The 17,881-nt window shown below is 48.4% G+C and overlaps 1 protein-coding gene across 1 annotated transcript in view; it reads left to right on the top strand.

Moving 5' to 3' along the window:
* The window catches only part of LOC134021027 (A disintegrin and metalloproteinase with thrombospondin motifs 20), a 74,888-nt gene that overhangs the window by 33,311 nt on the left and 23,696 nt on the right, over positions 1–17,881 (top strand). Inside the window, exons 12-27 of the mRNA XM_062461447.1 lie at positions 3,102–3,247; positions 4,113–4,294; positions 5,272–5,408; positions 5,651–5,768; positions 8,092–8,187; positions 10,334–10,500; positions 10,756–10,890; positions 11,808–11,929; positions 12,302–12,512; positions 12,620–12,784; positions 13,048–13,218; positions 14,494–14,613; positions 14,733–14,837; positions 15,783–15,947; positions 16,146–16,412; positions 17,526–17,687. Of these exons, the coding sequence (XP_062317431.1) occupies positions 3,102–3,247; positions 4,113–4,294; positions 5,272–5,408; positions 5,651–5,768; positions 8,092–8,187; positions 10,334–10,500; positions 10,756–10,890; positions 11,808–11,929; positions 12,302–12,512; positions 12,620–12,784; positions 13,048–13,218; positions 14,494–14,613; positions 14,733–14,837; positions 15,783–15,947; positions 16,146–16,412; positions 17,526–17,687 (2,469 nt within the window). The remainder of the gene's footprint in view (positions 1–3,101; positions 3,248–4,112; positions 4,295–5,271; positions 5,409–5,650; positions 5,769–8,091; positions 8,188–10,333; positions 10,501–10,755; positions 10,891–11,807; positions 11,930–12,301; positions 12,513–12,619; positions 12,785–13,047; positions 13,219–14,493; positions 14,614–14,732; positions 14,838–15,782; positions 15,948–16,145; positions 16,413–17,525; positions 17,688–17,881) is intronic.

The raw sequence follows: 17,881 nt of genomic DNA, 5'->3' as shown, positions 1-17,881 counted from the left end.
GTGTTTGTGTGTTTGGGAAATTCCTAATTTTAAACACATGCTAGCGACAGCTGGGCCAGTTTCTCTCACAAGTCCTTCAAATGTCTCACTGCAGTCCCAACTGAGGACTCATTTCGACAATTGTTCGAGGAGAGCCCGGGCCTGAACCCCAAACAGTTGTGCTAACTTTACCAAGACTCTTTTCACATCGGTGTTTTTCAAGGCTGTATTTGTGCACGAGACAGAGAGAGGCTAATTGGAATGGCCCCCAGATGCTTTCTCGTTCAGATCACACACACACGCACTGAACACACACACACACACATCCATGCAAACACGCACACACGCAGTCGAGGCAGTTGTGTTTTGTTTTTTTCCTTTCTCTTTCCACCCTCCACCTTTTGAAAAGTTCGGTGTCTTTTCCTTCATTCACCTCACCTTTTCAAGCCAAACAAAACGGTTGTAAACAGTGAGTCCCAGCAGGGAGTGGAATGCCTTAAAGGCTTACCGAAGGTTTAGTCCTTTCTGACAGCCGGTCCCCTGTGTTTGACAGTTCCTCAGGCTTCACCGCCCAGTCACGCTGTGGTGGTCCCAGCCAGCCCCATACAACCCCCGCCCCCCCCCCCTCCCATCCACCCCCAACCACCCCACCGACCGGGCTGAGAGGAGCAGGAGGGGGAGGGTTGACGGAGGTGAGGTGAGGAGAAGGAGAGGAGAGGGAGGGGGATGGAGAGAAGGAGAGGTACAGTAGCAGGAGAGATAGCATGAGAGGGAGGGGAGATGGAGGGGGAGAGGGAGAGGGAGAGAAAGCAGGAGAGGGAGGGGAGGGGGAGACGAACTGAAACGGGGGGCACACTTAGGTCTTGGCAGACAATCCGTACTCTGTCAGGGGAGGGAGGGAGGGAGGGGGTGGGTGCTGAAGCGAGGGGGAGGGGGGGACCCTGTCGAAAAAAACAAAGTTGGTTGGAGGGTCAAGGTCAGTAAGCTGTCATACCTGGCTCCGTGTTGTATTGTCAGGCTTTGTTGATGCTAGTCCTCTGAGTGCTCTGAATGCTTCTCATACCGTCTTCCGTGGTGTTCCGTTTGGTGTTTTCTCCTGGAATCCCACGTCCTGGATGTGGGTGTGTGCTCTACCTCAAGGGCCCAGTTCTTCTTCTTAATGTGTCGAACCCATTTGTGTCCAATCATGTGTTTGTGGTTTGGTTTAGTACATTCATTTCCATGTCTTTTGGGAAATGAATTGTAGCAAATAAAATATTGCTCACAATTCATTGCTAACAGTGTTACTAAAGGGACTGGGAGTGCTGAGTTTTTGGGGGGGGGGAACGTGCGTCATGTTCTGATAATCTTGTTTGCTTCATGCTCCAGGCCAGTTAACACCTGCCTGTCAGGGTGCATAGCCTTTATACTCAATCATTGGTCTTTAACATGAGTTACACTAGACCCAGGCACACTGGCCCTTCCAAATCATTTGTATGTGTGTGTGTTTGCCTGTGTGTGTGTGTGTGTGTGTGTGTGTGTGTGTGCCTGAGTGGCTGAATGTGTTTGTGCCTGAGTGAATGTGTGTGGGTGTGTGTATGTTACCCCAGGTCATCTCTTAGCTCATAGAGCATTATGCTGAGGCACACACAGGGCATCCTGCACTCAAATCCCTGCAGACGACATCGACTGGGAAACACTTGATCATGTCATTAGGGAGACGTATGGGATGTTTGTACAGTGTATAACCCAGCTCCGTTCAACAGGGGGAGTACTGTATGTGTGCAGGCTCGACTGGGCCAAAGTCCAAATGAAAACACAGCTGTGAGATCATACCTCTGGGGAATCCTTGGACCCCTGGTTGAACGAACACAGTAACTCCAACACACGTGGAAGCGTACAAAGGTCTCAAAACATCCCACGGCCGAGCCCCGAGTGTGGTCCACAGTGTCCCGGGACGTCCTGCGCCTGAGTGTGCAGCAGACTGCTTCCGATGTCGGGGCTGTAATAAGCCGTGTTCCTCTCTTATCAGAGCTCTAGGGTTTCCCTTATCGCCGTGCCACCGCTCCCTGTGCCTGTGCGCCCCGGACGGACGTCTGCGCACCCAGACAGACGCCGTCTTGTCCTGCATTCTTTCGACGAAAAGGACCCTCCGCTATCTTCGCCCGTGTAGGGGGAGATTTGGTTACACACACAGTGGAATTGGGGCTTCTTTCAGCGCGTTGCGAGAAGCCCTGGCATGGGGCTGGCGCCGTGTGTCAGGAATGGGGAGAGCGTCCGACGGCCGAAACTCACAGTGGAATCGGATTGATAGAGTCCATGTGAGAGGGGTTTTAAATCAATGTGAATGTGCATCATGCTGCAGTGCGTGCTGTCATCTCTTAATGAGTGGGTGTCCTATGGTCTGAGATAGTCTGAGATATGTCTCATGGACCGTTTTCAGTTTCCATGTTTTTCCGATGAAAGGCCATCACCTTATCACCGTGAGGCTTAGATTGCTGGCTTTTAATCTCCTGCTGTCCACAAGCGAGAAGGGCATGTGACAGCAGCGGTGGAGGAATTTAACAGCGGATCTGGCTTCCCTCATTCAGACCAAAGCCTGGGAGCATTTGAAGATTTTATTGGCTGCCCCCTCGGTCAATCCGTGATGTAATAAAACCTGACAACGTGGAAGTGTTGCAGTGTGCAGAGCACTCGCTCTGGTTCCTCTCACTGACACTCGGGCTCCATCGCTGCCACCCAGACCCGGACCAGTGCAACCCGATGTTACTGTAGGCTAGGCTAGGCTAGCCTCTTATTCCCACAGCTGGAAAACTTGGAAGCATTCCTTTGGGGTAACTGATAGCAGGATTAGCGTCGCCCCAAGTTTTCTTTTAAGGTATAGTTTTACGCCTAACCTGAGGATTAGGAAGGGATGGAGGGGCAACACGCCCAGCTGTGCTGGTGCTAAATCTGCACCGGACTGAGTTTACACTCTGAGGTGCCTTTTAGCCTGTTGAGTTGAACTCACAGTCGGAGTGACACAATACACTCTCAAGCATTGGAGACTGTGTGTGTACTGTATACACTGCATGGCTCTGTTTTCATGTGTGTGTGTGTGTGTGTGTCTCTGTGTGTGCGCGTGTGTGTGCTGTGTATCACAGTACTGCAGACATGGGATGTGTGTGAACAAGGAGCTGGACCTGCGTCCGGTCCACGGGGAGTGGGGCACCTGGGGGCTCTACAGTGTGTGCTCCAGAACCTGCGGAGGAGGCACCAGGAGCACCTTCCGGGAATGCAACAAGCCTGTGTAAGAGTCTCCTGTCAGAAACACAGTTTTTGTATAACAAATAATGTATTAATAATGATAATGTATTCATTTAAATAATAACATAGAATAGTAATTATAATATTAGAATTATTAATAATCCAAACAATAATAATAGAGTGTTCATTTAGCTGGTGCTTTAATAATCCAAGTGATGGTGGCGTTGGGGGCGTCGGTGGGGGGGGGGGGGGGGGGGGGGTGTATATTCAAACCTGCCACCTCTTGATCTGCAGTCTAAAGCTCTACAGTCGTGGGCATAAGTTTTGGCAATTACAAATGTTGTGTTTTGCAAAGTTTGCTGGTTCAGTATTTGAAGAAAATATTTTCACGTTTCTATAGAATACTGGAATCACAATAAGGCACATTTCGTATTTTGTAAAGCTTTTTTGGGGCAAAAACTTTCAATATATGCAAAAAGTCAATCTGCTCTTAAAATCCAATCAGAATGATAGAGTTATTTTACCTGGCTAGAACTAGTTCACACTTTCCCCTATGCTGATGATATGATTTACTGAAATTATGTTAGCAGTCATTTTATGCCCAGCAAGCTTTGCAAACACAAAATGTATGTCGCTCCCAATACTTTTGGCCACGGCTGTACTGTTGAGCTATACCCATCTGTTTTAAGTCTGACACCAGTCATAACAAGCTGGAGTAACAGTCAAAGCAACAACAGTTTCTTGGGCATAGGTCTGATCTGTCCCAATAAACATGGGCAACAGTCAAAACGATCCAATACCCTTTGAAAGTGCAAGTATATATATACAGTATATGTATAACATAGTTATGTGTAAGTTAAGGTAAGTGATTGTAGAAGACATGTTCTAATAAAGTTCTTGTGTCTCAGGCCCAGAAATGGAGGCAAGTTCTGTGTGGGGCGCAGGATGAAGTTCAAGTCGTGCAACACTGAGCCCTGTCCCCGGGGGCAGAGAGACTTCCGGGAGGAGCAGTGCTCTCAGTTTGACGGCAAGCACTTCAACATCAACGGTCTACCTCCCACCGTTCGCTGGGTGCCAAAGTACAGCGGGAGTGAGTAACCGATTTAACGGAACACAACTGTGCCGGGTATCTGAGATGTGGCTGCTTTGCGATGTGGCTCGTAAAGAAAAGACCGTTCCTTGACTCTGACCACTGAAGAAAACTGTTTGAACTTTGCACTTCTGATCATTGATCTTCTGCTGCACTTTCTATATGCATTATTTGTATGGCACTTTGGATAAAAGTGTCTGCGAAATGAATTAAATGTCATGTTAAATATTAGCCAGTGGAGCCCAGCTGGGCTGGACAGTGCAGTTCTGGTTTCACATCTACTGTACCACATCATGGCTGGAAACATTTGTTGAGTGTGGCTCAGGTCACCACTGTGTGAAATACCTAAATCAACTGCTGTAATCTTGAAATCTCTATTAGTTAGCATGACTCTAATCCACCCACCCACCTCCTCCCATCCTGTCCAGACAGGAAATCTCTACAGTTCATTTCTGGCTCAGGAGTTTCAGTCAGTGTCTTTGTTTTATTTCATTGGCAAATGGACAGAATAATCAAGACTAGAGCTGCATAGTACTTCCATATGATGTTCCTGGACAGCTCTAAGCTCATACTGCAAGGAAGAGTCTCATTCGTTACTAACATGGCTTGCTCAGCTGCGCCAGATTGCCATGTGGCTCAGGAGGTCAGACTCTGGAGCTGAGATGCTTTTGAAGAATTAACTGTGAGAGAGCCTAATTCATGTTATACAAGCAGGCCGAGTTCAGCAGCCAATAAACTGTCAGAAAGAATGTGATCCTCCCAAACAACTTATAGTGATTTGGGTCTTTCAGCAAAGAAAACTGCTGGCCAGACCAGTGGATTGAAGAAACATATGTTTGCCAAAAGCAGAGTCTTTGCCGTGTTGTTGTCTGTAAACATTTCCCCCGTGTAGCTAATCCACATCTGCCAATGTTGTGGTGCGCTAAATCTCTAATCGTCACTGATGATGTCTTCTTCTCCTCTTGGTTCTGATGCAGTTCTGATGAAGGATCGCTGTAAGCTCTTCTGTCGGGTTGCCGGGACGATGGCGTACAATCAGTTGAAGGACAGAGTCATCGACGGCACCCCCTGCAGCCCGGACACTTATGACATCTGCGTCGAAGGCCTCTGCAGGGTACTGGAACGACGCTGTTCCCTCTAATGTCAACACTACTGGTCATGCTGACCTGCCCACACTAGCTCACACACACTCTGATACATCCTAGGAAATGAGATTATCAACATCTAAAACCGTGGTTTGGTTGGTTTTGGGATCAGATAAAACTTCATTGGTGGAAATTCTTGTCAGTGTTTGGCTGTCAGAATGACACTCTTTGGCTCCTCATGTCTCACCAGTCTTCATGTCTCCTTCTCCAGCAAGCAGGCTGTGATCACGTCCTGAACTCCAAGGCGAGGCACGACAAGTGTGGGGTGTGTGGAGGGGACAATTCCTCTTGCAAGACCCAAGCTGGGACCTTCAACGATGCTGAGTATGGTGAGTCTGGTCTTCCAACATATAGAGCTGGTAGTCAAAGGAGGTCATCGTACATAGGGGACACATGAAAATAATCAATTTGCCATAGATATGGAGACACAATGGCCTGGCCTAAACTTGAACCTGGACCCTGGATAGCCTGGATTGACCCTAAAACAAGATGAACTCTGACCCCTCAGAGGCTTTTGGAACATGCTGTCATAGTTCCTAGACCCTTGTCCAGTAGTACTGCACATTCCGAATAATCCTCCAAATACTTCAGAAAGAACTTGATGAACTCTTGTTGTGCTCAAACTAAACCCCAACTTGCGCCACTGCTTTGAACTCCTGCTTTATGTGGTGTCTCTTTGTGGGCCAACTGGGGATTGCATCCAGTCCTCCTCCAGTTGGAATAGAAAACACATCAGTATCAACGTCTGTTTAAACCCAACTGCACCAGTTGGTGCAGAATCTCTGTCTGTGTCTGTCTGCCTATCTGTCTGTCTGTCTGTCTGTCTGCCTGTTGCTCTGCCGGCCTCAGAGCCAGGTGTGCCAGTCTCTGGCCCAGCTCTAGATAGATGACGTAAGTCACACAGAATCCCAGGCAGGGTGGCCCCTGTCCAGGCCAGTGTCCAGACCTCACTACACTGCTCCCTCCTACTCCTTCCCTCTCCACAGCCTCTTCTCTCCCCCACTACTCTCTTCCAGGCCTGGCCAGCCCATTGGAGGTCTGCCCAGGTTCAGTTCAGCCAATAAACTACCAGTAAACTTCCAGAGAACCAATGAAACAGGAGTTACAGTACATAACTTCAATCAAATATTTGGAAGACTAAGAGGGCCGATATAAGGGGCCCCTGTTTAACATAGGTTTTGTGTGTGACCTTTCACCTTCTCCCTGCTGTGAAATGAATTAGGGAACCACTGGTATCTGCAGTAAGCTAAGCTAGTGGCTCGGGCACTTTCTTAATCGCCTCAGTGGTCTGCTAGTCTTCTCCTCCTCCCACAACTTGTTTGCTGCCAGGGAGAAACCGAAGGCTGTTTCTCCTCAGGGTCCGTGTTTTCTCTACATTCCTCGGTTGCTCTGCGGTTGCGTCCTTTGGGTGCCCGTGGTCTCTGGCTAGGCAGGGGGGCCCCTGAGGAGAAGACATGGCGTTGTCCAAGGCAGACCTCGTCAGCGGTTGCCGGAGTTCGTCATCCAGCCATGTACTTAAGCGCTTATGCTGTCCTGACTGATCAGAGAAGGAATTGGATACGCTACTTAAACCAATCGCTGGTGTTTTCTTTCTAAGGTTGAACAGGATAGGTTCGGGTTCAAGCAATGTATTGTTTGTCACGTTCAGGAATTTGGGGTGTGCTTCAAAAGCTGTGGCTGAAAACCAATATTTTGGTCATGGCTTTGTTATGTTGTAAGACTGGGAGCTGCTGTCAGAGAAAAGCCGGCCATGTGTCAGTTTGTCTGTGTGTGCGTGTGTGTTTATAGTGATTATAGTGATACATTCTCGTTGTTAACAACAGCCTCCTCATATTCACTATTGACTGACCTCATCATCTTGTTTATGGGTATTGTAGTACACTATCGTAACTTTTCGCACAGAATGGTGCTTGATAGCGCGTGTATTAAGCTGCTAATAGGCCGATGTGAAAAGACATTGCCTTACTAGTGCTGCCCCCGAGTGGTCCGTCAGATCAACTCGATACCCTTTTCAACAGACAGTATTTTCCCTCTTTTCATCTTGTATTCCTACTTTTCCTTCTATTTTAATCACCTTTCTTTTTCCAATGTGGGCAGCTCCCAGCTTCATCCCTTCTGCTTTCCCCATCCTCCTCTCCTATCCTCCCATGATCCTTTCCTCATCCTTCTTCCCTTCTTCCCTTCTCCCTCGTCTCGTCCTCCCCTCTCCTCCATCTCATTCGCTCTTCGTTGCCCTCCTCCCACCTCTACGGCCTGTTGCGTCTCTCCGCTCCTCTCCCCTCATCCCTCACTCCTTGCTGTCACAGAACACAGATGCAGGTAAATTACAGGGCAAGCGTTTGGCCACGGTGTAATTATGTTGGATTTCGAGGAAGGGCCTCTGAGAGTGAAATGACCCCTTTCTATTTTTCCAGGGATGACATTTGAATCCTGAAGGTTAGCAGCACTAGTCTGTAGCTAGCCTGGCCTGACCAGTTTCCTGTGACATAGGGAAGTCATTAACTCAAGGTGTGAGTGACTGCTCAGTACCACAGCTGGCTAGCCTTACCTCGGTGCCTAGCACGTCAAAACGTTCTCACCCACTAGTGTGCTATCCCCCCCCTCCCCCCCTCCCTCCCTCCCTCTCTCTCCCTCTCACTTCCTCTCTCTCAGGTTACAACACTGTGGTTCGGATCCCAGCGGGAGCCACCAACATTGATATCAAACAGGTCAGCTACTCTGGGAAGCCAGAGGATGACAACTACCTCGGTAAGTTAGCGCACAGGCACTCTGACAAACCATGAAAACCACTCTGTGAATGTACCATATTAGCTGGGAGAGAACCCTTAAGTTGTGGGCTCTGGGCAGCCTAGGTCACTTTGATTATTCTCAGGGTCTTACAGAGGTCAGGCCTTTCCAGTGACCCTAGGTGTGAGGTGACCCTGCTAATGACAGGGCAGAGGAAGTGAGGGCGTGTAATAGACCACCGGTCATTCCTCCCTGTCAGAGTGTGTGAGAGGGACGTGTGTCAGGGTGTAGAAGCATCTGGGTAGAGGAGAGATAGACTGCCGGGGTAGAGGAGAGTGGGGCTGGCTGGGTAGAGGAGAGTGGGGCTGGCTGGGTAGAGGAGAGTGGGGCTGGCTGGGTAGAGGAGAGTGGGGCTGGCTGGGTAGAGGAGAGTGGGGCTGGCTGGGAAAGCAAACTAGGTGTCAGAGGCAGAGGAAGATGAATGAGGCTAATTAGAGGCATGTGTAGCCAATACCACATGGAAGTGGATAGAACCCGGTTGAGGCCAACTCTCCACTACTGGTGTGTGTGTGGGGTTCTGTGTGTGTGTGTGTGTGTTGAGTGTATGTATTTGAGTTTGTGTGCTTTCGTGTGTGTGTGTGTGTGTTTCTGTGTGTGTAGTGTGTGTGTGTGTGTGTGTGTGTGTGCAAGTGTGTCTCTAGCCATTTTCTGCAGTATGGGCAAATGTGAGGGAAAACCGTCAGAGCTACCTACCTGTCATTGGAAAGCTCAACTGGCAGCCAGAGGGTTAAATATGACAAGAGTCCTAGGGCCCTATCTTGCACCCAGCGCAATTGACTGTACACCGACGCATGTATTGTTTCTATTTTGCACCCGACGCACAGCGGACTTTTCCCTCCGCAGACGCACGTCGGTAAATTAGGGAATTAACTTGCGCTCCCGGGGGCGGTTCAGCGAAAAAAGCAGGCGTGTTCCGGCGCAAACGTTCCCTGGTGCTATTTTGCAGTTTCCGAAAAACAATTCCGCCACAGACCAGGAAAAACGTAGTCTAAAGTCAATGGCGCATTATTCAAATGCTATTTTAAAGGCGCATGTTTGGCAAAAATGTAGCGTGTGCTCAACGCGGATACACTTTGCTTCTCTCATCTACACACACGCAGCAGTTCCCATTTTTGCAAACCATACATAATTACAAGGCAAAATATTACCACACGAGGGAAACCATGGTGTACACATTTACCCAAATTATTCAGGCTAATTGCAGTAATGACAGATTTCAAACCTGTTTGACCAATAGTGGCAAGACACATAGGTATATAAGGACGAAGCTAATTTGGGTGGGTTTCTCCCATCCCAATACAATGTCACTTCTCTGTCTTTTACGGCCCTGACGAGAAAGTCGGACTCTCGGCTGTGAACCGCTCCTGGCGTGCGCCTGGCAAATCTGCCATTATAATAGAAATCTGCCATGGAACAAGCGCGCCTGGTTTTAAAGGTAATGTGAGATGACGCTCTGATTGGTTTATTGCACGTTATGCCCAAACCACACCTATAAGTAATGTAGCTCCTTCAGACCAACCCACTTTAGATTTGCGTGGGGCGCAAGAGTCATTTATCCAGCCGGTATAACAGCAACAGCACTCGAGTTCCGCCCACAAAGTTACTTGGGTTTAATACTTCAGATAGTTTAAATAGGGTCCCTAGTCTGGTCATGTAAAGACATGAACGTAAACAAAGTTGTATAGAAACTTAATTACACACATTGTTTCAACATGTAATTATTGCATATTTTGAGGGACTACGCCATTTAAGCATGTCGAAAGAGGTTGTTGGTGTTTAAATCTGTACTGGACCTCAGAATGTACATTTGCTGTTGTGTGTTTATGAACATGCTTGAATGTGGAGACTGCGGTGTCACAGTGTTAGCATTTTAAATTAGTCATAGTCAGTAAGAACAATCACAGGGTCCATTCCTAAATGACTGGAGTCTGGAGCCATCACCATTTCAACAGTCCCACATGCAACAATAGTTTCATAGAACCATGTGGGCCACACTAAATGAATGTTTACATTCTATACAATCTGCTGCATATTTATGTGGGCAAACATGCTCAAAAGTCCTTTGACAGATTTTTTTTTAACTTTTTAACTTCCTCCATCCTTTAAGCTCTATCTGACAGCCAGTCCAACTTCCTGCTGAATGGGAACTTTGTGGTGGCCATGTTCAAAAGGGAAATCACCTTCAAGGGAACCGTGATTGAGTACAGTGGCTCAGACACCACAGAGGAGCGTATCAACTGTACTGAACGCATTGAGGAGGAGCTCATTCTACAGGCAAGGCTGCTTTCTCACGTCTCCATTTCCCTATCTCCCTCTCTCTTTATGTCTCTCTCTCTCTCTCTCTCTCTCTCTCTCTCTCTCTCTCTCTCTCTCTCTCTCTCTCTCTCTTTATATCTCTCTTGGCCTTGTATCTCTGTCTCTCTTTCCTCTCCTTTTCTCTTTTCTTTCCATCTATCTCTCTCTCTCTTTCTCTCTATCTGTCTCTACTAACAGCTAACCCTGAAGCTAATCCTCACCTCCTTGGCGCAGGTTCTGTGTGTGGGGAACCTCTACAACCCTGACGTACGCTACTCCTTCAACATCCCCATCTTGGAGCACCATGAGCAGTTTGTGTGGGAGCCTTCAGGTGCCTGGCTGGATTGCAGCCGCACCTGTCAGGGTGAGGTTATGGTCGTCCACCACAACACAGCCCATTTCCTTCAACACTTCCCAAGACCATAATATTATGCTACACAATCCTTCCCCATGATTGCTGTTTGTTAATGATAATTGGTGTGCTGTCAATGTGTATAAGATCGAGACATACGATCTTGCATGTAAGGCAGATTTGGAGATGTATCCTTTGGGACCCTATAGTACTTGCCAAACCTAAACTTCCCTCAAAGGGTCAACTAAGAATGTGTATGCAGTACAGCATGAAGTAAGCAAAATGGCTGTCTACACCTCATCTGCTAAATCAGCTACAGCACCATTACCTTAGTCTGTAATGGAGAGGCCATGCTAAGCCTGGGGGGAGTCAGATGGCTGAGCGGTTAGGGAGTCGGGCTATTAATCAGAAGGTTGTTGGTTCGATTCCCGGCAGTGCCAAATGACGTTGTGTCCTTGGGCAAGGCACTTCACCCTACTTGCCTCGGGGAGAATGTACTTGTAAGTCGCTCTGGATAAGAGCGTCTGCTAAATGACTAAATGTAAAATGTAAATGTAAGCCTCCACTGGCAGGCTGCAAGGGCCCAACCGCTGCAACTGCCTCTGGACCTCTCTCTCCTTTCACACACACACACACAACTTCCCCCTCGGCTGCTCTCCTTAGACTTCCTGGGGCTTGCTTTGCCCCCAGCGCTCAAACACGCGGGAACACGCACACACACACTCACAAACACACACATACACACACACACACACACTCTCAGCATCACTAGCAAGGTCCTGATGAAGGGTGTAATCTCAGGCCAGTCTCCATGGTTTCAGGGGAGAGCAGTGTACAGTATCAGGGGGGGAAATCGTTTAAAGAATGAATTTCATCATTTGAGCCTGTAGCCAGGTGGGGTCTAATTCAAACCGCGTGTGCGTGTGCAGGTGAGCGGAGGCGCAAGGCAATGTGTGTGCGTAAGAGCGACCACCTGGAGGTGTCGGACCAGCGCTGTGAACATCTACCCCGTCCTAGTGCTGCGCCTGAGCCATGTAACACGGACTGCGAACTCAGGTACTGGAGTCACGACACGCTTGAATACAGTACACGCACAGTACATACATTTACATGTATTCATTTAGCCTTTTATCCAAAGCGACTTCCAAGAGAGAGCTTTTCAAAAAGTGCATAGGTCACTGATCATAACAACGAGATAGCCCCAAAACATTGCGGTTAGCCAAAACAAGAAGCATACATTGGGAAAAGCAAATAAGTGCCAATGGGAAGAACCATAACAGCATGTCGTTAAACAAGTCACAATTAAACAACATGAACCTCAAAAAGTGGAAGAGTGTACCTGTCGAAAAAGCAAGCAACAATAATAGAATTCACAGCGAGTGCAACATACATACACTCTGTGTTTCACTACTGTCTGTGTGTTTCCAGGTGGCACGTAGCAGGGAAGAGTGAGTGTTCGGCTAAGTGTGGTCCTGGCTCCCGGACCATGGACGTGCAGTGCATGCAGTACAGCCTGTCCAAGAGGCAGAGTGAGAGAATGGAAGCCAGGGCCTGTGGGGACCTTGCCAAACCCCAGACAAGGGAGGCATGCCACGGGGACTGTCTGCTCAAGAGCTGGCAGTACAGTGCATGGTCCCAGGTAGGAAGCACTACTAAACATGTAGTCAGTGCACAAAGTATGTCATGTCGCTATACCCAACCCCGTGTGCCGCCTCTGATCTGCACCCAATCCGGCTGCTTGTGTAGTGCTCTAAGACGTGTGGCCGGGGGACTCGGAGCAGGGACTCCTACTGCATGAACAACCTGGGCAGGCGTCTGGTGGACAGGGACTGTAGTGAGCACCAGAGGGTCGTCACTGAGAGCTGCAATGGCCAGGCCTGTCCCGAGTGGTCCGCCAGCGAGTGGAGTGAGGTAGGGGTCTACACACACACACACACACACACATATGAACACGCACAAACATGACCCCATACCTGAATCTAAACACTCCCAATAATACACATACGTAAAAAAAAATATATATAGACAAAAATGACACACTCCTTTCTCTCTTTCAATCTCTCCCTGTCGCCCTTTATGTCTCTCTCTCTTTCCATCCCTCTCTCACTCTCTCTGTTTTTCCTCCTTTTCATTTTGTCCATCTCTCTCCATCTCCCTGCTTGTCCGTGTCCCAGTGCATGGTGACGTGTGGGAAGGGCACGAGACACAGGCAGGTGGCGTGTAGCCTGGCGGTAGGCGAGGAGAAGTTCGGTGAGCACTTCTGCGACCCCTCCACCAAGCCCCCAACCGTGGGGGGCTGCCAGCTGCCAGAGTGCGCCTCATGGCAGGTCGGCGTGTGGGGAGCGGTGAGTACAGCACGGCTCTGCAGGAAATGTCTGGATGGCTGTGTGTGTGTGTTTAAGTAAGGCAATAGGTTTCAACTGTGTGTTTTCGATTGTATGCATGTGTAAGGGAAAAAGAGACGTGTGTGTGTGTGTGTGTGTGTGTGTGAGGGAGTGAGACAGAGACTGAGAGCGTGTGTGTGTAAGAGAAAGAGAGAGAGAGAATGAGATCAGTGACATACTTGTAGGAGTGAATGATGAAGTGTGTTTACCTGTATGTGTCCCATGCCTCATGCTCGTTTGTGTGTGTGCAGTGTATGCGTGTGTGTGTGTGTGTGTGTGTGTGTGGGGTCAGATTTACTCTGACAGGATATGAGGGCAGAGTGAGAGTGTGAGGGAGGAAATGGAAGCTCAGGATGGAGCACACCGCCCCATAACTCACCAGGCTATCAGGTTCCCCTGCTGCTTTTCAAAGAGCCGCACACACACTTACACACACACACACACACACTCTCTGACACACACGTACACATTTGGATCAGGACGTACAAAAGACTGTGACAGGCAACAGAACACACGCTCACACACCCACCCACCCGCACACACTCATTCACAAAAACACACACACACACCATCCCATATGTCCCAATGTCCCATACATCTTCGTCACTTCATAAAAGCCTTGTTCGACTGATACTCCCTCTCAGTCTGGCTCAATAGACATACCTGGGGTTAAGATAAAGCACAAGTTGAAAGGAAATGAGTGGAAGAATGAATGTCTTTGGTCGTTCATGAAGGAGTTTATACTTCTAATAGGCAGCCAGACGTGTTCGCGGGTGGGAAAATCAGATAGTTGTATTTACAGAGCTGGAATATATTGGCTTGTTAATACCTGTGTAATCATAATTTGCTGCTCAAATAAACGTATCCCTTGGCACTTCCTCTGTGCTCTTAGTCCTGGATGGCCCTGACTTGACTCAAATGCTAACAGGGAGCTGTGGAGGGGTCGAGACGAGGAGGTAAAAAGTCTGGTCTGGTCTCTACTGGTCTGGTCTCTACTCGACTGGTCTGGTCGGTACTGGTCTGGTCTGATCTGGTGTGGTGTGGCCTGTACAGGTCTAGTGTGACCTGGTCTGGTTTATTCTATACTTATGTGGTCTACACTTGACTGGTCAAGTCTGGTCTGGTGTGGTCTAGACTTTTCTGGTCTATTCTCGACTTCTGTGGCCTAGTCTAGACTTGTCTATTCTAGTCCAAGACCTTCCACTGACTCTGTCTCTGTATCCTGTGCTGTTGCAGTGTGCAGTGACCTGTGGCCATGGCTACCAGATGCGGGCAGTGAGGTGTGTGTCCGGAGCGTACAGCGTCACCGTGGACGACCGGGAGTGTAACGCAGCGGCCCGACCCAGGGACAGCCAGGTAGAGGGAGCAAACACGAGCACACACAGACACACGTACACACACATGTTTGTACGGACACACTGGAAGGTGCCGGCCCAGATCTAGGGTGTATTCTGTGTGTGTGTTGACGTGTCCAGGACTGTGAGACGCCTGCGTGCCCCTGGGCCTCCCGTCCTCACAGCACCGTGCGCCCCGACGCCTCGGGACGCCTCACCCAGTGGAGGTACGGCTCGTGGACCACGGTGAGTAGCGCCCCCTCCCGTTCTGCTCAGCCTCGCGCTTTGTACACTCGCACCGCAGTCACATGGCATCCCGCATACACACAGTACATCACACACACACACTACAGTACATCACAGACACTGTCTAGTATATCACACACACATAATACAGGAGACAAACTAAACGATCACATTCTTGGCTCTTTCTCTCTTTTATACTGTACTTTGCTTTGTCCAGCAAACACACAAACTCAGATACACACTCCCTCATACACACACACACACTGCAAAGACTCGGTGTCTGGGTTGGGAAATATGTCTCTCTGCTTTGTATTGTTTTCCCGTGCAAATGGAGAACAGATTTACTGTGTGTGTGGTGTGCAGTGTGGTCCTGAAGAATAAAGATCCCTCTCTCAATGCCCCCCCCCCCCACACACACACACACACATAATAAACACACACAGACACACGCACACTCCCATATACACACCCACTCATACATTCCCCTCAGGAGCAATTCTGCTTTATATTTGTGTGAAGTTGCGGAATGTTGAGTGTCATGGATATGACTGGGATAGTTGTGTGTGCATGAGCTGGAGCCTAGTGATTACATTAGATATTCATACCTCCAGGGCTGTTTACTCTTCCTTGTGATTAGTCACAGTGTCACCATCTGGGGAGGCCTCAACATGGAGTCTTCCCGTCCTATTCTCTGGAAGCTGTGCAATGTGTTTGGACTAGAGTCCTTTGAACAATGCGTCAACAACAACCACTGTACTGTAAGGATGATTATGGGAAAACTGATGTACTATGCTATTCTTTTTTTCTGTGTTTGGGTGTGTGGGTGTGTGTGTGTATGTGTGGGAGTGTGTTTCTGCATGCATGAGTGTTTTTATGCATGCCTGTGTGTTCCTGCATGTATGTGTGTGTGTATCTATGTATGTGTGTGTGTGGATGTGTGCTCAGTGCTCGGTGAGTTGTGGGAAGGGGAAGCGAGCTCGCTACGTCAGCTGCAGAGACGCTCAGGGAGTCGTGGCCGACAAGTCTTCCTGTGACCATCTTCCCCGGCCCCCAGAATCCTCAGCGTGCTTCAGTCCCTGTGGCCAGTGGCGCTCCTCAGAGTGGTCTACAGTACGTCCCCTTCATCTGGCTCATTTACATTGCTCATCTCTGTGTGTGGACCCCCCTACAGAGGAGTGGGTATAGCTTAAGGGTAGAGGATTTGACAGCAGATGAAGAAGGAGCGGGTCTTAGGATCGAAAATAAAAACAGCGAAATAAAAACTGTGTTCTTATTAGAATACAGTGTGAGTAACTGCTCTGTTTCCAGTGTTCGGTGTCCTGCGGCGTTGGGAGCGCCACCAGACAGGTGATGTGCAGTAACTACCACCGCCAGGTGGAGGAGATGTTCTGTGACCAGGACGACAAGCCCGCCACGGAGCAGGAGTGTACCGCCGCCCCCTGCCCCTCCATCTACCACCAGAGACCCAACGACCAGCCCTATGGCTACCCCCACGACCCTGGACACCACCCTGGCCACAGCAGCTGGAACGTCCCGTCCGCAGACAACCAGTGGAGGACGGGACCCTGGGGAGCAGTATGTCCTCCGTACACTATTAAACAAAACAAACAAAAAATGCATTGGAAAGGTTATTTGAGAAAATAACCAAAGGAAAGCCCTTCTTTCAAAGGGATTTCCTTTGGCAGCCGTATAACATTTGGATCTTGGTACTTTTTTTGGGAGAGAGCACCACCACATTGCAGTTTTATACCACATACTACATTTATACAACATACTGTAAACCTTCCACAGTGGTATACTATAGTACATATACTGTGGCTGGCTGTGGTCAGTAGCTGCTGAGTCTCACATTAGACATCTGCCTCTGACTGTGTTCAATCACAGAGAGGGATACTGTTTAATTGGATGCAGAGACATACCTGCTCAAGTTCAAGGTTTCTTTCTGTCGGTTCTCCTTCAATGATCCATGTTTTCCATTTCTGGGGGAATCATTTACACAGTACAGCTGGTTTTAGTCTGATTGTGAGCTTGACAGGAATGAGGTGTGTCTGTGTGTGTGTGTTTCCTGTTTGTACCTGTGTGTTTCCTCCTTGACAGACACCCACTACATTTTATTTACATTATATTCATGTAACAGATGCTTTTATCGAAAGTGACATATGTATAGTGCATATAGAAAGTCCAGAACATGATCAATGAGCAGAAGTGCATAGTTATAACAATATTTTGGTGGTCAGTCAAGGAACGGTCTAGCCACAATACAAGGTAACCACATTTCAGCTACCAGGCATGGAAAACAATAATAATAATAATATATTAACCACAGTTCAACAATAGCATCTAAATTACTTAAGTGAACAGTACAAAATTATTGAGTGCAACATCAAATAATTTCATGGGTGCCAGACAGGGTCTCATACTCACACTAACGCCAATGATAGCTCATGCTAATCGTTTCAGTGCAACAATAATAAAATTCTTAAATATCTAATATCTTCTGCTATACCTTACATGCACTATTTGTACATTGCTTTGGATAAAAGCGTCTTCTAAAATGCTAATGTAATAAATCTGACATGCTAATGGAACAAAGCTAAATAACAGTGTCAACTAAAATGTAAATGCTAAGAAATGTAAATATCATAGCCACAGTGCAACACTAACATCTCCCCCTCTGTGGCCCTGCAGTGCTCCAGTACCTGTGCTGGAGGCTTCCAGAGGCGGGTGGTTGTGTGTCAGGACGCGGAGGGACGCAGCAACAGTTACTGTGACGAGAGGGTCAAACCGCCTGAGTCCAAGAGCTGTGACTCAGGACCCTGCCCTCTGTGGAACTATGGCATCTGGGGAGAGGTGAGGAGGACTCCGGCCGCGACTTGAACTCCCTGAGTTTGTAGTCAGCGTGCTGCTTGTTTACCTGACTTTACCTGACCTGATTTGAAAGACAATGATAGGTGAAAGATCATTCATCTTCATGTGTAGTGACAGAAGAAGATATATCAAGTGTACTGTAGAGACCCTGTGTGGAGTAAGTTAATTCCTCCAAA

Source organism: Osmerus eperlanus, chromosome 5 (assembly GCF_963692335.1).
Source record: "Osmerus eperlanus chromosome 5, fOsmEpe2.1, whole genome shotgun sequence".
Lineage (NCBI taxonomy): Eukaryota > Metazoa > Chordata > Actinopteri > Osmeriformes > Osmeridae > Osmerus > Osmerus eperlanus.
The sequence above is the reverse complement of the archived record's forward strand: the minus strand, read 5'-3'. Positions and strand labels throughout refer to the sequence as shown.